Source organism: Mytilus edulis, chromosome 8 (genome assembly GCF_963676685.1).
Source record: "Mytilus edulis chromosome 8, xbMytEdul2.2, whole genome shotgun sequence".
NCBI lineage: Eukaryota > Metazoa > Mollusca > Bivalvia > Mytilida > Mytilidae > Mytilus > Mytilus edulis.
In genome coordinates, this window is record NC_092351.1 from 29,031,023 (window position 1) to 29,053,624 (window position 22,602).

General features: G+C 31.1%; 1 protein-coding gene across 4 annotated transcripts in view; it reads right to left on the bottom strand.

Moving 5' to 3' along the window:
* LOC139485296 (rab3 GTPase-activating protein catalytic subunit-like) overlaps positions 1 to 21,559 on the bottom strand; it is a 41,864-nt gene extending 20,305 nt beyond the window's left edge. Inside the window, exons 1-11 of one of the 4 annotated variants that reach the window (XM_071269701.1) lie at positions 21,494 to 21,559; positions 13,470 to 13,522; positions 12,228 to 12,303; positions 10,574 to 10,739; positions 9,777 to 9,855; positions 9,019 to 9,138; positions 7,964 to 8,129; positions 7,538 to 7,637; positions 7,179 to 7,190; positions 4,463 to 4,544; positions 3,080 to 3,148 (exon numbers count right to left, since the gene is read on the bottom strand). In XM_071269701.1, the coding sequence (XP_071125802.1) occupies positions 3,080 to 3,148; positions 4,463 to 4,544; positions 7,179 to 7,190; positions 7,538 to 7,637; positions 7,964 to 8,129; positions 9,019 to 9,138; positions 9,777 to 9,855; positions 10,574 to 10,739; positions 12,228 to 12,303; positions 13,470 to 13,522; positions 21,494 to 21,508 (938 nt within the window). In that variant the 5' untranslated portion in view covers positions 21,509 to 21,559. Of the gene's footprint in view, positions 1 to 3,079; positions 3,149 to 4,462; positions 4,545 to 7,178; positions 7,191 to 7,537; positions 7,638 to 7,963; positions 8,130 to 9,018; positions 9,139 to 9,776; positions 9,856 to 10,507; positions 10,740 to 12,227; positions 12,304 to 13,469; positions 13,523 to 21,493 lie in introns of all 4 variants that reach the window. The other 3 variants (XM_071269699.1, XM_071269703.1, XM_071269700.1) reach the window with 3 other exon arrangements.
* Positions 21,560 to 22,602: the final 1,043 nt, after the last annotated feature.

Consider the following 22,602-nt stretch of genomic DNA (forward strand, 5'->3'; position numbering starts at 1 on the left):
AAATATTGGATAGTTTATGAATCTAATAAATGTCTTAAAAACTTTAACTGCAGACTGGATGTAATGTTAACTGGAAGAAAAACTAAGTGCATTTATAAGTAAAATACGGAAAAAATGGAATTTTATTTTCACAAAATTTACTTCTGGATACTATCTTATGATCATAAATAAGCTTCTGTCCAAGTTTGGTAGAATTCCAGGATAGTTAAGAAAGTTATTTAAATTTTAACCAGGTGCTCCGCAGGGCGCAGCTTTATACGACCGCAGAGGTCGAACCCTGAACAGTTGGGGCAAGTATGGACAAAACATTCAAGCGTGATACAGCTCTGAATTTGGATTGTGATCAAATTTTTGACATTACATGGTTTTTTTTTACACAAAACAAATGTCAAGATTTTACAAATCAATTAAAGATTTCTTCTTCAAACTTTTTAAATCTAAAATTAAATAGTTGACACAGCATAGGTTTCTGACACAGAATGAATGTGGTCTAATGAACTTAAAAGTTTTTTTTTGCCTTTGAGCAATTCACTATGCTGTTGAATATTAATCCTCTCAAAAAAATGTTTGAAGAAATTTTCTTTTTATTTATGAAATCTGAAATGAGAAAAATTTAACCCCCCCCCCTTTTTTTTCACATCCCCGTTTCCCTTTCTCCAAAACTGATATCAATTCAAATTTCTAATGGAGTTTGCAACAATAACTACTCTTTTAAATACATCATAAAATATTAAAATCTAAAATAAAGTGCTTGTTATCACTGAATGGTAAAGATTGGTTGGTAGTAAAAGTGAATATACATTGTTTATTGTATAAAACAATAAAAAAAACTTCATCAGCAACATTTTATATTGGCAAATTTCCAATGAAGTTATTTACATAAAGTTATTGGCAAATAAAAATAGAAAATGACATCATAGTCATGTCTGGCAAATGTCCAACATACATTATCTAAAAACATTTTAGATAAGATAAGGAAAAAAAGCTTCATCAGCAACATTTTATATTGGCAAATTTCCAATGAAGTTATTTACACAAAGTTATTGGCAAATAAAAATAGAAAATGACATCATAGTCATGTCTGGCAAATTTCCAACATATATTATCAACTACTATTCTATACAAAGAAAGATAACTCCAATTGAAAATTAATTGCTATTGCACAATATTGTGCAATTAGATATTTCTTGCTATTGTGCAATACTGTGCAATTGAAAATTTCTTGTTATTGCACAATACTTGATATGGAATCCTGGTTTGGACCAACTTGAAAACTGGGCCCATAATCAAAAATCAAAGTACATATTTAGATAAAGCATATCAAATAAGCCCAAGAATTAAATTTTTGTTAAAATAAAACTTAGTTTAATTTTGGACCCTTTGGACCTTAATGTAGACCAATTTGAAAACTGGACCAAAAATTAAGAATCTACATACACAGTTAGATTTGGCATATCAAAGAACCCATTTATTCAATTTTTGATGAAATCAAACAAAGTTTAATTTTGGACCCCCATTTGGACCAACTTGAAAACTAGGCCAATAATAAAAAAATCTAAGTACATTTTTAAATTCAGCATATCAAAGAACCCCAAGGATTCAATTTTTGTTAAAATCAAACTAAGTTTAATTTTGGACCCTTTGGACCTTAATGTAGACCAATTTGAAAACGGGACCAAAAATTAAGAATCTACATACATAGTTAGATTCGGCATATCAAAGAACCCCAATTATTCAATTTTTGATGAAATCACACAAAGTTCAATTTTGGACCCTTTGGGCCCCTTATTCCTAAACTGTTAGGACCAAAACTCCCAAAATCAAACCCAACCTTCCTTTTATGGTCATAAACCTTGTATTTAAATTTCATAGATTTCTATTTACTTATACTAAAGTTATGGTGCAAAAACCAAAAATAATGCTTATTTGGGCCCCTTTTTGGCCCCTAATTCATAAACTGTTGTGACCTCAACTCCAAAAATCAATCCCAACCTTCCTTTTGTGGTCATAAACCTTGTGTTAAAATTTCATTGATTTCTATTTACTTATACTAAAGTTATTGTGCGAAAACCAAGAATAATGCTTATTTGGGCCCTTTTTTGGCCCTTAATTCCTAAACTGTTGGAACCAAAACTCCCAAAATCAATCCCAACCTTCCTTTTGTGGTCATAAACCTTGTGTCAAAATTTCATAGATTTCTATTCACTTAAACTAAAGTTATAGTGCAAAAACCAAGAACATGCATATTTGGGCCCTTTTTGGCCCCTAATTCCTAAAATGTTGGGACCAAAACTCCCAAAATCAATCCCAACCTTCCTTTTGTGGTCATAAACCTTGTGTTAAAATTTCATTGATTTCTATTCACTTTTACTAAAGTTAGAGTGCGAAAACTAAAAGTATTCGGACGAATTTTTCAAATTTTGCGGTCGTATAAAAACTTTAACCACAGAGTGTATGTAATGTTTTCCGGCAGAAAAACTAAGTCCATTTATAAGTAAAATACGGAAAAAATGGAATTCTATTTTTACAAAATTTACTTCTGGATACTATCTTATGATCATAAACAAGCTTCTGTCCAAGTTTGGTAGAAATCCAGTATGGTTTAAGAAAGTTATCAAAATTTCAAAAACTTTAACCACAGAGTGAATATTTGTGGACGACGACGACAGAATGTAGGATCGCTTAGTCTCGCTTTTTCGACTAAAGTCGAAGGCTCGACAAAAATACAAAATAAAATAACATGTATGACACATAACTTTTATTAGAATAAATAAGCATTCAATATGTTTTTAATAATTGGATTATGGACGTTTATCTTTCTTCAGGGATTATTTCTTTACTGATCTGTACTATCGATGTTATTTTACTCCGTAATTTGGCGTTTCAGATATAAGCATACTCCGCTTAATTGCATAATTTTGTCTGACAAATAGGCTATGCAAATAACCAGAATTGGCTGTATTTCTTTTCTCACTTAAATTGGTTTCTTTTTTTCTTCTAAAAAAACTTCCAATAATTATCATTGAACAAAGAATAATGAGAAATGTAAGTCTCTTGATAGATATACTTGACTACATACCTATAGTTTTGGTTTTCTACAATCATATCCTCTGAAAGACTATACCAGGAACAAAACAATTGTAGAGCACTGAAAAAATATAATACAATAGGTACTAGTTTGTAAAAGAAACTTGATTTTCAACAAATATTTCACCTGCTTCAGTTTTTAATGTACTATACATGTTTACTTAAAATGCCTTTAATTAATTAGGCAACCATTTTGTACTGAAATCTTAATTAGGCATTAGTATTGCAATTAAATCTTATTTGGACAATAGCTTTGTACTGAATCTTCAATTGGCAATAGCTGTGAACTATTATCTTAGTAAGGCATAATTTTTGCACTGAAATCTCAGTTGGGTAATTACTGTGTACTGAAATCTTAGCTGGACAATAGCTTTGTACTGAAATCTTAGTTGGGCAATAAGCTTAGTAGTGAAATCTTAGTTAGGCAATAGCTTTGTACTGAAATCTTAGCTGGACAATAGCTTTGTACTGAAATCTTAGTTGGGCAATAGCTTTGTACTGAAATCTTAGTTGGGCAATAGCTTTGTACTGAAATCTTAGTTGGGCAATAGCTTAGTAGTGAAATCTTAGTTGGGCAATAGCTTTGTACTGAAATCTTAGCTGGACAATAGCTTTGTACTGAAATCTTAGTTGGACAATAGCTTAGTAGTGAAATCTTAGTTAGGCAATAGCTTTGTACTGAAATCTTAGCTGGACAATAGCTTTGTACTGAAATCTTAGTTGGGCAATAGCTTTGTACTGAAATCTTAGTTGGGCAATAGCTTAGTAGTGAAATCTTAGTTGGGCAATAGCTTAGTAGTGAAATCTTAGTTAGGCAATAGCTTTGAACTGAAATCTTAGTTGGGCAATAGCTTAGCAGTGAAATCTTAGTTAGGCAATAGCTTTGTACTGAAATCTTAGTTAGGCAATTTTTGTGAACAGAAATCATAGTTAGACATTAATTTTGCACTGAAATCTTGGATGGACACTAGGTTTATTCTGAAATCATAGCTGGTGATTGCTGTGTATTAAAATTTTAGTTGGGGAAAAGGTTTATTCTGATATCTGATTTAGGCAATAGCTTTACAATTACAGGTTAGTTGGGCAATAGTTTTGAAATGAAGTTTTAGCTAGGCAAATATTACTCTTGACAAAAGATATATAATTTTGATTAAAGAATCTTGTAGAGTCCATTCAATGTTTCATTTTGTGATCACTGTAGCTGTATGGGGGTCATAATAGTCACATTTAAGAAGCAATTTAAGTTTTACTATATTTCTAAGTCTCATAAATTTACAGTTTACCATGATATGAAGTTAGAACAACAAAACATTTCTTTATGTATTTAACATGCTTGTAAAAGCTTATGTATGCACATTCTTTACTAGATATTTACCTGATAGGATCCTCAATTGCACCAAAGGGTAGACTACCGAATGATGAACAGCCAATTTCATCTTCCATAGGAGAGGATAAATCTGTAACAATATAGATTATAGTAAAATTAGTCAATAAATAACTCCCATATATATACAAGAATAGGGTGTTGGTTTTTTTTTAGAACTGATTGCAGTGTTCCAGCTAGGCCGTTTTTAGAGGGCGCGGCGCCCGCCCTTTTCCGAGTGGCGCCCTGTGCCCTTTTTACAGTTTCCAGGGCGCCCTGCCTTTTTTGAAGATCGATTGCATATTAATTTGCGTATTGATATGATACGCTAATTACTAAATTTTACCTGGGGAAAAGATTATGACTTTGTTTACCACCCCAAGCTAATCAATGGTTACAACTGGTGTCATAATCTGTTGTTATAGGTAATCCGTTTATCGGATGGGTCATTAATGATCATCAACATTAATTCGTTCAAATAGAATCGATCAGTCGGCAATTATCTTTGAAGAAATGTGCATACAACAACTTGGGCACAATTTGCGATGTTTACCGTAGTTTCATGGAAGAAACGTTATGACAGAAAGTTGGAAAACCATTATAAACTTGTTGAAGACATTGTTTTACTTGTTTTCTGTAAAATAAACAGAAAATTCAGACGTATTTGTCATTGACTGCCTTCTTTTTTGATACGAAAATAACAAAATCGGCCGCCATATTGTGATCATATTTACATCATATTTACGTACTGTTTATAATCCTCCAAAGAAGGAGCACACCCGAATAAAGAAAGATAACTCAATCTGATTTTTTTCCTAGCATTGAGTAACCCATTTACATATTCTAAAATGTGTCTCCATACTTCTTGCTTAAGAATATATATGTTTAGGTATTTATTTTGAGTTATGGGAAAAGTTAAAGAGGGTCTTAGTAGCAGTGTTGGTAGGGTGCCTTAGTCATCTTTTTCTGTATTCTTTATTTTTGATACTATTTTTCACTGTTGCTTTATATCCTAAAATTGTGAATTTACTGAGCACAGCTGTTTTGTGCTGTATTGCCATCTAGCACAGCAGGGGTAGAAAGGTGAAACTGGTAAAATGTGGTAGACCATAGAAACAGTATGAAACAGATCTCCTTTCAAAACATACTGCATATAAAGTTCAACTGTGCCAAGCAATGATAAAAAAACTTGTGTGACAAGCTGCTTGACAAGTTTTTCAGCCTTAAAAGTAGAAAGATAGAGTTCTATATGGGCTAAAGATGTTGTTCTTGTATAACCTGTGATTCAACGAATAAACACAAATGTTTGATTAACATCTTTTATTAAAATATGCCCTTTTCATATTATCATATGGCGCGTTAAATGCCCTTTTTCAGGATTGGCACCCTGCCCTTTTGAAAACCTAGCTGGAACACTGTGATTGTATTATATGTTCTTCATGTACCAACCCTTGAAAAGGGGAAGGTTTAAGAACTGGAAAGAAAAATAAAATTAGACCCAAGAATGATGCATGGACGGTATGCTGACCTCTACACAGTGTACTGAATTGCTGTCTCATTTTAGATGCCCCATATCTCCATTTTTTTGTAAAAGATAAACCCAGAATCAGACTTTGGAATTTGTTTTGACTTTGTTATGGTCTCTCAATATACATGTAGTATGTTTTAGATTGATCTGAATTTGTTTGGATATCAAAATACTGCAGCAACAACATATGAATTGACATATTTTATCTAGCCTTAAATCCTTGCTGACTCTATGTCTAAGAGCAAATAGGAATCCCAATAGACTCTACATATGTATTTAAACATTTAAACAGTGAATTGTTAGATGGCCTCATTTTCTGATGTAACATTCACAAATCAATAAATTCATCAATTTAATTACCGGTATAATTTATTTGATTATTCTCATCAGTTAAAAAAACCAACTGATAAATATTTCAAATAAGCAACCAAATTTAATTTAAATTTTTATTTTATTTCTTTAGATCAATATTTATATAGAGTGTTTACATATTCCCCAAATGAGCAATTAATTGAAGGAATTCTTCCGGGCCCAAGGGACATTAAATAATAGTGGGTAAGGATAATACGCTGAATGTTTGCCTAACATTATCGACAATTTAATGCAGCATAAGTTCATGTACTTATAGAATATACATTTTTTTACATACAAGTTTTAATGTGGTAGTATCAATCAATTCAAAGTCTTCATTAAACGAAAGGAGGAATTTTAATTGACATAGGCATAATGGTAAATAATCAGACCATGATTCATATCCTTGACCTCTTTAAAAGACACTTCATAGAAACCCAACAAAGATCAATCAAGTTATGATTTACCAGGCTATTTCTTACATATTCCTTGCGTTTTGCAATGTGCAGTATTCATTATAAATTTCTTTGCCAATTTAGTTGTCACACCTAAGGGAGATATAAAAAGCTTTCCCTCTCATCACTAAAAACTGACGCAATCATAATCAAATATTTTATGGATATGTGTTATATTAATTCAAAACTGTGGCACAAAACTAATAACTACAGAAAAACAGGTAAATTCTTGATCTGAATTGAATGGCAAACCTCAAACCTTTTTTTAGGACACCATGCAAATACTTATGACAAGACATGTTTTTCAGCCACAGTGAACATTTTGTTATTTAAGCTTTTTGGACATGTGACTGTGATCGTCAACAATTCAATTAGTTCTTCATGCATGACTTACCATTAGGGTCTTCTATCAACACAATAATATAAAAGGTTTTTATAATGTAATGAAAGATAGCAGAGTAATAATTGCATTGACTTTCCCATTTAAAAAAATGTATCGTTGGATTGGATAAGAAATGTCTATTTTATTACATGATCATTAAAAAATGGTGGAAAGGTTTGGTTTGAAAAGTTTCATAAATAAATGTTATACAGATAAAGTAAGATGTGGTATGAGTGCCAATGAAACAACTCTCCATATAGTTTTCTTTTAACAAAAATTGCACAGGAGGAGAAATTGTTGAAAGATAAAAATCTACATCAACCATTGAATTTAAATCATAACTCCTAATGTCTATCTGTGAAAAACTCTACCTGGTGGTTCCTGTGGCCAAGGGGAGTTAACCCATTCCTGGAGCTGATAGGTAAATCTGACAGCTACATCTACAGTTGGTCTAGGTGTCACTTGTGTTGCCTAAAAGTAATTTCAAGATAATGAGTTCATCAATAGTATATTTTTTTTTAAGATTTAAGATAAAGTATTCACAGATTTTGATCTTTTTGAGAATAAATGTCAAAATATTTAGGTAACTGTGATATAACATCAATACGAACTGTTTCATTTGTTTCTGGTTACAATATGTTTCACTTTACGCATTAAAAAGCTACATGTCAAAAATGAATAATATATTATGTTGTGACCATGACTATTTAGATTCCCCATGTGATGGTCTCAAGAAGTTAAGTATACAGTATCCTGAATGATGATTAAATTGTTTTTGTTTTTTTAATTTTACCAACCAGTTTTGACTTAAAGACATCAAGAAGACCAGCTAGATGTGAATATTGTTGTGGTATACGAGTCAAGTGTATGACATCAAACTCTACAGACATCTCAGACATAACACTGGTTCCACAATACATCTGTCTCCATGGCTGTTGTATCTGTATAAACACAGGTATTGAACTGAAAGTAGAAAGTGAAAGTAAATATCTACCAAAAATACACTTCATTGGGCTGTTGTATCTGTGTAAACAGGAATTGAATTCGAAAGTTAAAATGGATAACACAGCAACCCAAAATATGTGTGCATAGTAATCACAAAGTCACTGTTGTGTACAAAATAATTATATGCGATGATGATTGGCTGCTTTAAAACAACCAACAACAAATTAATATGCATATTCAAGATAAACACATGTTAATGTAATATGAATATTTACATTGATTTGTACTGGACAGAAACACTAAGCCGTTATTTTATCATGCTAGTTCACATGTAACTGTCCCCAGGAAGACATGTCACCTTATCCAGGTACATTATTCTGACTCTGAGCAGACCAGTTTCTACTCTTACTTCTTATATGCTGCGTACTGAGCCAAGAAGCAGCAAATAGCAATCTTAAAGTCTTTAGTTTGACCTGGATTGGTTTCGAACCCATGACCTCCTGCACTCCCAAGCAAACACTACCAGAAGCCCAGAGGAGGTAATTTCATATGAAATGTTAGGATATTCCATTTTGCTGAGAAGAGAACAAGAATGTGTCCTCAGTACACGAATGCCCCACTCGCACTATCATTTTCTATGTTCAGTGGACCGTGAAATTGGGGTAAAATCTCTAATTTGGCATTAAAATTAGAAAGATCATATCATAGGGAACATGTGTACCAAGTTTGAAGTCGATTGGACTTCAACTTCATCAAAAACTACCTCGACCAAAAACTTTAACCTGAAGAGGGACAGACGGACGAACGAACGAATGGACGGACGGACGAACGAACGAACGAACGGACGCACAGACCAGAAAACATAATGCCCCTTTACTATCGTAGGTGGGGCATAAAAATAAACTACCTTGATGAATTGGTGAGTGCTACTGACACAGAACTGAGTAAAACTTTAGCTCTACTCTCACTGTCTATTGCCTTGTTTCTGTCAGCTGGTGTTATTACTATAAATTCTTGTAAACCATACCTGCAAAATAATTTATAATACAGTATCCAGTTAACTTGATGTTCTGTGAACTCTGTGACAACTTTAGTGAAGACTTTTTTTCACGTTATACATCAAAAGAGAACTTTTCATCAATTTATTTTCGAAAAAACGCATAGATGTGGTCATCACAGAAGCAGTTATTTAATAGACAATAGACAATACTTTATTAATAAACCTCAGACACATAGGTGTACAAGAGCACATCATATATACATGTATACACATTTTTATACTCAATACATTCACACTAAACAAAATAATGCTACATACATGGTAAAATATAGCAAAATTTCAATTTACAAACTACCATAACATTCAATTTAAAATCTAAAAGGTTTATTCTTCTTTAAGTATTATATATCAAATATCAATTAGTCTGCCACATGGACATTATACTGTTGATCTATTTATTTTTGTGTTCACACAATTTTCTTGGATTAATGAAAACTTATTTAATTTAATTTTTGCTGAAGTCTGCATACACACGGTAACACACCTATAGGAAATTTGAAATTCGTTCAACATATAATTTTGTGATTCAACTATACCAATGAAATCTATGAAAAATTTGTATCAAATGAATAATACTGAATACACAGTACTCCTAGAATACCTACAGTCTGACAAGACAATGTGCCTTTGATGGAAAGTCATTATCTGTACTCATTAGATCTGTTAAAACTGTTGGGGTCTCATCTGTTAAAGTAAAAACATATCTGTACTGTTAAATCACAAATTTTTGTTAGCATTTTTTTGTGCTTGTCAAATAATGGAAAAAAAATGTAAGCCTAATTTTCAAGAATTTCTGGAAATGTTAAATACAAATAATACTTACAAGATTGATAAGATTTTCATTACATATATTATGTTGCAATTTTTTGAATGAATAAAAGAAACTTGGCAAAAATTTTGAAATTACAGTACAATAAAATCAGGGAATTAATCAAAAATGGAAAACCTGGATCACGCTTAAGCATTTAATGGGCTCAAATTACGGAAAGAAAAAACCCTGATAAATCTTTTATGTATTAACAATATCTTGGTGTAAAAAAGATCATCCAAGCAGGCAATGCCCTTATGACACCGTGTATCTAGGCATATCAATAAAATAGGTATTTTAACTTCAATCTCTAAACTTCAGGAAAACAACATTTGTAACTTATTAGTTAAATGCAAAAGCGAGAAAAAAAATGAATTTCAATTCAAACAATGTTTGAAGTTAAAATTTGAAATATATGTTTTGATCATCAGATTAGACAAATCTTTATTGACATGGTTCTGAATGGTGTATGTGCTCCTTAGGAGCCCCTGAAAGGCCACAAAACACTTTCTTATTATTGTTATTTACCTTCTTTTTTCTCTTCTTCCTCCACGTCATTGTCAGGACTTTGTCTATCTAGTGACTCTGACTTACCTTCTTTTTTCTCTTCTTCCTCCACGTCATTGTCAGGACTTTGTCTATCTAGTGACTCTGACTTACTACCAGATATATTTAAATAGTGATATGTGATAAGAAACTTAAAATCAGCAAAGCATATGTCATCTGTCTTCTCTAACCATTCTCCTGTTGTAAACTCATCCTGAAAGATATTTATAATCATGAGAACCAAGTTTGATTGATAATAAAAAAAAATAAATGGAGAATGTGTCCATGGAATACAGATGATGCCCCTGTTTGCATATCATATAAAGTTTTAAAGGGACATAAATCAAGAAGAGTAAAGATGATTCAACCCAAATTCATGTTTGCTTTGAGGTTTGTGGTAATTAGTATTGTGTATAAGTTCATAACATTTGGTTGAGTGAAACTAGTTGGAGAATGAAAACCAATGTCTCGACATACCTACAGTAGCACAAGAGTAAAACTAAATGCACACTACGCTACAATGGAAGTATAAAAAAGAAGAAAATTAAACTTTAACTTCATAAATTTTTAGCGTTCAAATCGATTTTACTGTCATCAGGAACGATCAAAGCTGAATATTTAGAAAGCTTGATTGATAACAACCTAAATAATTAAAAAAAAATTTTTCATGATGTAGCATAATAATGGTATGTATCTGAACTTTTGATGTATTAAATTTATTTTAACATTTATAAATTGGGTTTGCTGGTGGATATTAGGAATGTTTTGTTTTTTGAATTCGTTCATATGAACTCCAACTTTCTTTTGAATTCTGAGTTTTAGAATGTTTAAAATATAAAAGTATTGATAAATACTATCTGGAGGGAAACTTATTTAAGGTGGTATCGACACTTTCACTAAAATTAATTTGGCTCGTTTAATTTTCATAAAATTTGACAAAGTATTTACTTTGACCCTTTAACATAAATATATAAATTTAAAAAAATTTGAACCAACCATTTTATCAGAAAAATTACACAGGTTATATAGCAGTTTGACGAACACCAATTTTGATGATTGAGAAGCTTAATATTCCCTTAGCAACTCAACGTAATTACAACGTTAAGCTGATTTTACAGAGTTATCTCCCTGTAGTGTTAGGCTTAATCAGCCCATGTTTGTCTTACATATTTAGTTTGAATGAAACGGATAAATATCTACAAGAAATTGTGTAATATTTCATCACATCTAGTAGTCAGAATATACTGATTAGTAAAGGTACAATTTCATGACTGACTGGCTGATTTTATTTTCTCATAAAGCTAGTTACATAATTAAAAAGAACATATCTAGACATAACTTAAAGGTACAATTATCACTTGGATGAAACAATACAATGCAATTGAACTTTAAACATAGACTTTCGCATTTATAATTTAAACGAGAATTTAAATAAATGATATAATATTTTCTAGTATTACTAAATATTTGAGATAAATAGTTGATCCAAGTTATAAATACTAGGGTTTAATAGATTTAATAAATTGACCAATTTTGCTGTAATGATATAAGGATGATTTGACTATTAACTTGATAGTTTCCAATTAGACATATGATTTGAGCTTTACATCCTGTATGACCCTTCATTTGAACAATCTCTGATAATTATAGATCATTATAAATATTGTAATATGGATCTATAAAACATAAACAAAGAACTTACCTTTGCAGCAGGTGGCTTAGGTTTATTATTCACTAGTTTCCATTCATGTAAAACTTCTTCAAGTCTGGCTATAAATCTGACAAAGGCAAAAAACATTCAGTATTTACAGACAGTTCACCATGAATGTAACCATGAAACAATTCGCCAAATGCTTTAATTTAATTATATACAATGGTTGACAATGTCACTCAAATAAAAATATGAAAAATAAATTTAAAAAAAATACTTTTAAACATATCATGAATTTTTAAGCATATAGGTTAAGTAAATGTTCTTTTACTTAGTGACAACATTATTACAAAAAATATTGATTTATCAAATTGAAGTATGTATATAAATTATATTCCCCACATCTATGTATAAGATCTATGTTTTGCATATCACTAGAATCTTACTGAAACAATAAATGGGTTAAAGCCTTACTTGGTCTACAAATTACCTATTACAGAATGGAATGAATATTGCAGCAAATATCATCGCTTTGTATATCATGATATATGGTAACTGTTTAAAATCTTAATATTTTCCACTTTTATGTAAATTCCCCAAGATTTAAGGATTCATTTTTATGAAAACTAGAATCTAAATATTTACAAATTTAGAATAAAAATCACATTCAAGAAATTGAATCTTGTAATTTAGAATATGAATATGATAGCTATTGCTCATAAAGACAAACATTTGTGTTAAATTAGTGGATTGGTTTTCAGATTTGCTGTATATTCTTCATTCTGAAAACAATGCATGTACAATAAAAAAATGTATTTTTACATGAAATCAGCCCCTCCCCCCCATCCATCCCCCAAATTTTTTTTTTTATTGTTTTCCTGCATCCCATAATTCTTTAATTTTCAGAATAACCAAACACATTTTATGAAGTGTTGTAAACTAATAACTTATAATACAATTTTTATGATGACAAATTGGTAATTCTAGTGTATATGGACTACAAATAAACCCTAACTGAAAAAAAGGTGACTCTTGTGGTACCTTGATAATGCAGCTATTTGTAATAGGATATTCAATGGTTTGAGAATTATAAAACATTAATTCTCAATCAGTTAATATTGTAAGTAAATCAACCAAATATAACTCTAAACTCCAAAGGTATTAGAATAACACTCTTTTCCCAATCCAATATTTCCTATCACATTCTATCAACATAACTGAAATACTTTTAAATACAGATCTTATTTTATTCACTACTTTTATAGACTATAACATTAAAAATCCATATTTTACCTTTCCCAATCTGAAGCTGTTGTAAAATCTGTTATTTCAAAAACATCTGCATCCTACAAATAAAGAATATTTGAAATATTTTACCTTCTACATTCTTCACCTGTCATCATTGTAGGAGATAACAATAAATATGATACATGTGGTTGTTAGCTATTGAACCAATAATGAGGGTACATACAGCTGGAAGACAAATTATATATAATTTCATTTTTTCACCTTTAGTTTTTTGACACCATAAACATGATAAATGACAAGCCAATTTCATGATCAATTGTTTCTGATAATAAATAATAAATGAAAGGAAGATTGTACTTTATAAGTTATTGAATTATTCAAATACACACATATATTAGATGTTGCACTTAGTCTTCTATGTCTAAGGCACTGGCATAAGGATCTATGATAAAAGGGTGAGGTTTTTCATGATACTCAGGATTATGAATCCATATTTTTGTATATTTCCTTTTATTAAAGGTATACATAGCCAAATAAAACTGGAATGTCAAAAAAAAAATGAACCACCTGTTCAAGGAGCTAAAGCACAGAAGGCAAAATAAAAATGTGTTTTCAAATAATCTGCATCCAGAATGTATAATTTCAGTTTTTTTTTTAAATAGACATGTATTCAGATGAAATGCATTTGCAGATCCAGGATTTCCAAAAAATTGGGAGCCCGTGATAGACAATGTTAGATGTTGGAAAGATGTAAAAAGCCTATGCATTTAAGCATTAACAATGTATGTAGCACAATAAGAAGAGCCCTGGCACTGACCACTTGCACCCCTTCCCCTAAATTTGCCTATGATTTGTACAGCCTCAAAAAAACATCAATGGAACGATACAGTCAGTACCCAAACTTACTACAAGTATTTCTAAACCTGGGTTTGAAATAATGATATCTGATGTGGAGGAGGTATGTTATAACAACTATTTTTCGCCGCAATATAGCCTTTTTGTGCTTATGCAGCGTAAAGCAAACAACAATCAATCAATATTACAACTATATTTTTTTTATGATGACTTACAGCTTTGGTATTAAATTTACATGTATCGTATTTTCCATAGTCTTTAACATATCCCACCAGCTGATCAGAATATTACTGTTATACATGTATACAGACCCTCAAACCTGAAATACTTAGTTATGTAACAGATGGTCCTGAAGGGATACCAATAAATAATTCATTCAGAATAACTTACTAAAAGAAGTTTTAGTACTTTTGGGGAAATTAGGCTTTGGGGATGCTGACGGGTTAAAATATTGATGTGCTATTATTCTATTGGTTATTCATTTATTGAAAATATATACTCATTTAATATTACATAAAAGAAATCTGAACAATGCTAAATCTTTAATAGACCTCCACAATTTAGAAATGTTAAACATTGGATTGGATGGGTGATCACATTATTATTTATTAATGACAAAACTTTATTTCAACTGCTTTTACTCAACCTATCAAAATGGCTGGCTGATATTTTACAAAAGGCTTTTCCAAACTGTGTCACTGGATGTTAAGCCACCATCAATCAATCAAAACTGTGTCACTGGATGTTCAAAGCAACCAACAATCAATCAAAACTGTGAATTGAACCCATCAGAAATTGTGTTGCTTCATGGGAACATTGCTAGATTGGACATTCTGATTGGTCCCAGGGGCGGATCCAGCCATTTTAAAAAGAGGGGGTTCCCAAACCAGGATAAAAGGGGGGGGTTCCAACTTTATGTCCCCATTCAAATGCATTGATCGTCCAAAAAAAGGGGGGTTCCAACCCCCGGAACCCCCCTCTCGATCCACTACTGGGTCCAAACATCATTAACGCGGACACTATGACTGTGCAACTTAAATTACAAAGACAAAATTACAACTACAATGTATTGGAAAGCAACTTTTAAAAACTTGACTTACATGTACATAATAAAGCTGTTAGTTATTTGTTTCATTTGTTTTACATATGTCATTTCAGGGCATTTTATAGCTTGCTAAGTTAAATAGTAGTCTGGGTTTGCTCACTGTTGGAGGCTGCAGAAGACAATAAATTTTAAAACTGCCCACATTGAAAGCAAAGTCATATAAAACTATTAGAAAAGTGATAATTTAATTATAAGAACCTTGTAAAACTAATAAATTTGGGAAATTCTTGACGTAATTTTTTTGTAATTCAAAATTTCTTTTGAGTTTTGAAGTGAAATATAAATAACACTGGCATGTATTTACTGAAACATGTATAAAACAAAGTTTTAAAAAAATATTTAAGCTGTCATAATTTTTTTATCAGGTATACAAACATGACAAAAATTTTGAAAATGAAAATACAAAGTGAAACTAAATTTGGTGTCCCTACCAGCTTATTGCAGCAATTAGATATGATTAAAAAAGAAAATTCTTTGATGAATTTACCATCATTGAGAAGTCTTATAAGGTATTGAATGTTTTTAAATGATTGGACCAGGGAATACAATTATTTTAAAAGTTTAAAAGGCTGTCAATTTATTTCTTTATGATGTGTTAAATTTTATAATGTTGTTGACTTATTGCCTACAGATAAAAAGCAAAGATCAGTGACCACAGAAACGTTGACATAATCTCCAGGCATTATTTTTATGTCTTGACAATGAGGAACATTAAAAAATTTAGATTTATGATTTTTTTCAAATATTTTCTGTTTTACAAAAAAAACATGAATGTCACAGTGTACATTTGAAAACTGTAAATTGACACTTATTGTTCTTTTGAATAAACTTGTATATAAAGGTATTTATTTCAAACTTATGTTTAGTTTTATTCCATATAATTGTTGGTAATTTCTAATTAAAAATTATTTCTATGATAACTTCAATAAAACTACATTTTGTATATCAATGTAAACAATATAGAATCTGTCAAAAAAGCAATATGATTTTGCTGGATATCAAAACCCCATTCCAACACTCTAATAAATGTGTAAACATTGCAGAGAACAGTAGGAACAAGAGGACAATAACAAATATGAGAACGTTATTAAAAGCCATCTGTCGGGAATAGTGTAACTGTAACACTAGCATACAGACCTGAACTAATCAATACACTGTCAGTGATTGTGATAGACAAATTAACAAGAGAATTATTGATTGAAGGTGTTAACCAGGATATCATCCATTAAACCTAAGATCCTCCACAGGAAAATAGGACTTCTATAAACATATGACATGGCACTGACATCAAAACGTATTATCATGTCATTATATTTTGTTCTGACTGTGAAAAACAAAACAATGAGTTATCTGATTATACGGTGAAGGTTCTACAACAATTGATCATCAAAAATACAAATCATATGTATTGAAAACATAGACAGGAATAAAAGGCGATGAGGAGTATAAATCAATGAGACAGCAACCCAACAACAACAAAATGATCATTAGATATCTACAGGACAACATTCACTATTCAACAATAAAGAGGTGCCTATACACTATGTGAAGCTGTAAACTGTCTTTTAACAAAAGAGTATACAAGTTGTGAATAAATTTATCAGGAAAAAAATGGACCTCCAATTTACACCCATATCTCCCAAAAGAAAAACTTCAGACTAATACTGTATGTCATAATGTAAAATATGACTTGAATGAAGACAACACAGACTTTGCAGCCACCAGAAACACTTTCAAGGCCTGTCAACAGTTGTTATCAAGTCAAGTGGTATTATATAAATATAAGATTTGATATGATTTTCTGTGTCTTAACGCCACTTATAAGCACCCCTTTAAGGCTATTATGAAGCGGCCAGTTATAATTGGTGGAGGAAGCCGGAGTGGCTGAAAAAAAACCCCAGAGACCTTAGATTGAAAAACTGACAATACTAGTCAATTAAGATTGGAGTCAAGTGAAACAATAGTGTAACATTATGAATTGATTTGATTCTTGAAAAATAACCTACAGCTAAAATTATAAAACTGACGTCAGGGAAATAGTTTAATGTTAGACAATACCAAGGATTTTGCAAGGTATAAATGGAGACAGATGAAACTCAATACTAGACACTAAACTAACTGTATAAATCCTCTTCAGTCTAAAGTTCCACAAAGCTGTTAATCTTAGTACCAATCAAATTGTGTTATATGATCATCATAGTTAAACATCATGCATTTATAATAGTACAAAAAAGGAGGTCATAAAAAATCCTTGGTACAAGGAAACTCAGGAATGATAAAAAAAATAAAAAATATCTTGATAAAATTATTTCTGATCCTGCTGATACAGTATTTTGTTTTCAATATTACCAATTTTTGCTATATATATTGAAATGGACAACATTTCCTTAAAAAGAACCAGATGTTAAAAAATTTTGAAGAAAAATTTCTACCAAATTAGGTCCTTTGAATTATTTCAAAAGGTTGAATTACTACATCTGCTTCCCTGTTTTGGGCACAGGTCAAAATAATTTAAATTTTTTTTTTTTTGTATAGAGTAAAGTTGTGAAGTCAATATTTAAGTTGGTAACTTTATTTTTAAATCATCTATTCTCAATATAAAAATTCAAAAACTGTGATATATCTATAATACTAAAATTACGAGGTCCAATTTGTCAGCCGTCATCACGTAAAAACGACGAATCAAAGAATTCAACTTTATATATAACTAATATAGTACAAAGGTGTAGATTAAAAATTACACCACTCCAAGCCCTTTTGTTTTCCACGTAATTAATATTGCCAATAATTAAGAAGTTCCGGATCGAGTCCAATACCGATACCAATAGTATATTCACCTGTTACCTATTACCTTATCTGTACGTTCCGCATCTGACAGGCGCACCACCAAACGGTGTATTCAGGATTAATATGCTATATACACGGGTCATAATCACAGGATTGACACTACTAAATTGTAGTATTTTAATCAGTAAGACTTTCTAAGATAACAATACGAATACTAAACATCTGGACTAAAAATAAGGCGTATAGTTTTCAATTTGTTAGCGGGCATGACGTATTACCAATAATTGATAAGTTCCAGTTCGACGGGTTCAAACAGAAAGATTTGAAAACAGAGAAAACTGTGCATCTTATAATCGGCGTGACTTTATCAGATGACAATACTAATACTAAAATAAGGCTTGCGCAAAGTTATATACTTTAATTCAGTCACGGACTCGCGATATCACGGGTGTGTTCTAGTACATTATACAATTATGGCCCGTTGAAGAGGTGAATATCCAAAATTGTCAACACGAGAAGGTTATTTCATTGAGGGCGCAGCCGAACTAACAGTGGAAGTGCATTTCGAACACAGACTGACGTTTGAAAATACATTTGTGTTTGATTTTCTCGAATATATACAACAAAAGTAGAATTTTTTTGTAAAATATTGATGGCCCTGAAAAGGACCGTTTATAAGAGACATCATCGGCTGCTGCCACTCTCAGCTCTATGTCCAATGCCGTATTTCCTCGTCTCTCGATGGGCTTCCAGTGTAACGTGAACGCTGCCATTTTGTTTATTTACGTTTGTGACGTCATTTTTATGGGAGGTAACTCAAGTACAAATAAACAAACTCAAAAGGTTATTCACCGGTGAATAATAGGGTTATTCACCGCTGGTGTAAATTCTTTAGGGTTATTCGTCCTTCCTTCAATTGAATGAAAATTAACTGAATTATTCCATGTCACGTGATTACGTTTCACCCAATAGAATTGTTTGAAATATACGTAAGGTATAATAAGTACAAATGTATGTATTCATGTACATGTACATGTACCGGTAGTATAATAGATTTTAAACATTTCAGAGATTACTGACAAAATTTATATGAAATTAGACAAAAATTAAGTTTAAGGTGGTACCTAACACTACAGGGAGATAACTCTATAAAATCAGTTAAACGTTTTAATTACGTTGTGTTGTTAAGGGAATATTAAGCATCTCAATGATTAAAAAAAGTGTTTGTCAAACTGCTATATAACCAGTGTAATTTTTCTGATAAAATGGTTGGTTCAAATTTTTTGATTTTTTTTTATACTTTTGTCAAAGGGTCAAAGTAAATACTTTGTCAAAATTTTATGAAAATTAAACGAGTCAAATAAATTTAAGTTAGGTACCACCTTAAATATAATTTAATAAATATATCAACCTATCTATTTAGTATTTATCCAGAGAAATATAAAAGTAGTGACAACTCACTGGAGATGTATAACAACATATGCTAAAGAGACATTTGGAGAAAATCATTTAAAAATTAATTATATCTTGAACAAACCCATTTCATCTTATAGAATATACAAAATGTAGATCCAATGATTTATCTTTAGAAGTCAACACTTTGACTTAAAATGTATGGAAACTGTCTTACAAATATTGGTTCTTGTCTTGTCAAGGTTGACAAGGCTATTTACATGTTTATAGTGACGATACATTATGAAATTATTGGATTATTTACCTTATGTAACAATTGTTTTCGTGTTTGACTTGTTTTACATTTAATCATGTCAGATTTTTTTACATGTAGCTTGATAGAAATATATAAGCAGTTAGGCTTCTGCTCATTGCAACATTTAAACTTGCCTTATAGTGACCTATAGTTGCTAAAATCTATGTCATTATGAAAATAAAAAGATGTGGTATGATTGCCAAGAGTTCCAAGACAAGCATGACAAGACAAGAGACCAATTGGCATAGAAATTAGGAACTATAGTTCTCAATACTGGTTTCAATAGTCAGCTATAACAGGTCACAAACTGAAAAATGTTAAACAATTCAAACGAGAAAACTTAGGTCCTAATGTTGTTCATCAAACCTAGACTTGATCACATGCAATCAACTTTAATTATTATAGGGTAACAAAAGGGATTAATAAGGTGCATACATACATTTGTGATAAGCCCTTTAATCCGGTTGTTGGAAATGGTTGAATATTTTTAATCATCATATTTTATGATTCAGATCATTCCTTAACCTCCCAGCACCAGAAGTCAAATAAGGCCTCCAGATGGAATGATTTTATAACAAAACAAATAAACAATTACAATTTGCCTTTGAAGCAATCAGGACATGTCATAATTGATTATGGTATTAGGTTAGAAGTTAGAACCAATTATTCAATGACCCTGTTTAAGCTGATTCACACCAGGTCAACCAGTGGCGGATCCAGAACTTTTCATAAGGGGGGGCCCGCTGACTGACCTACAATGTAAGGGGGGGCCACTCCAGTCATGCTTCAGTGATTTCCTATATAATCAACCAAATTTTTCCCACGAAAGGGGGGCCCCCCATGGATCCGCCTATGTCAACGGGTGTAACTAATTAATAATAAAAAAAACATGTATTGGTGTTTCGAAATCTCATTACAAGATAACCCTGTAAACTTATGCATATTAAAACAACTGACTAAGACATGAACAATGATGTATAGAGGTTAACTTTTTGCTAACTGGCTCTAACATAATTTTGTTACTATGTACATGCTGTACATGAGTGGCTTATGTCATGATCAAAGCTAGTCCAAATAATTATGACGTCTTGAAAGGCTATTATAATTTTTTTCTTTGACGCCTTACTTCGACGTCATAATGCTGAAGCCGCCATTTTCGGTTGGACTTCGAGAGCATATTTTGCGAAGTAAGGCGTCAAAGAAAAAAATTATAATAGCCTTTCAAGACGTCATAATTATTTGGACTAGATCAAAGCTAAACAATTAAAAAACATTTGATGCCAAAAAATGAACAGATGAAGTGTCTGCAACCAATAGCCTATAGAAATTATACAATGCCTAGCAGAATAAAATTATTTCTAAATTAAATCAAAATACTGAAAGTAAATACACTTGAAATATGGGAAATCTTTTTCAGTTTGAATTACATCTAAAGTGAAATAAGAATTTTAATGGACTGATGAAAATTGACAGATCATAACTGAGATCGTGGCATAAACAGATGTCTTTAAAAATCAGCGATTAAAACAACTCCTTTAATATCATTGCAAAGCAACTTCGTTTAAATAATGCATATTTGAACCATAAACACAACTAAAAGAAAACAATACAAACTTCATCTGATGCCATTCTTTCTTCTTGTTGACGTTTCTTTATCAAAGGGAAATAACTGTAGGTAAATTTCCGGTCTTCTTGCAATCGGGACCGTCTCAAGATACACAATATTTTTAGTAATTTAATTATAATTTTTTAGTTTTAATCATCTGAGTCATTTGCTGTGTTATAATTATTATCCTTCTTTTAACCGAAATCTAGCACCACCAAACTTTTTTTTATGATCTTACTTTATTATCTGACAGAAAATGTGTGTTACAAGTGTTAATTATTCTGTAATCCGTTAATTGTATTTGTCACTTATTTGGAATATTATTTTGTATTTTTCAAGCCTATTCATTTAATCAATGGTTTGTTATATAAACTGTTTAATTATTTCGATATGGCAGATTGAATATAGTATGACACTGTCATACTATAGTCACACTGAACAGTTGCAACTCCGTACAATTGTATTCTATGCTTAACTATTAAAGGGGCACTAGCTGTCAAAATCATGATCACCGATTTGACGGAAATTCGAATTAACTATCGAGATGACCTCCTTAATCTGACGATATTCACTTCACCTGATATTAACATAAACATAAATATAAATAGATCGAAGACCTTGTGCAATTAGACTTTTCTAGGTCTGTTTGATTAATGTTTTAAGTTAAAACAATATATCTATTTGATTTGGATTTTTTTTTTATAGTCTCAGTATGGAGAACTCCCTGGAATCAGAGATCTGTGTACAACTATCTCTACAAAAAATCTTGCGTCTAACGTATTTTTTTTTATTATAAAGCTCGAAATAAAAATTTTTAAAAAATGAATGCTAATGATGTATAAGAAATACTTGAGAATAAATTTGTTAAGGTTAAGAGTATGGTTTTAATCATACAATTTATTCCTGTCCACGTTTAAAATAGTCACAGAACTTTACTTCACATTCATTTGTTTCATTAATGATCACATCCTCAATTACACTTACTGTTTTCATTATAGTTTTCTATGTTTGTTTTTGTCTATGTATTTGTGATGCCAAAATTGTTTTTTGTTTGTTTTGCAAATAAAGAATTATCATATTCTGCTATCAGGAAGTTAGTTTGATTCAACGGGTTTAC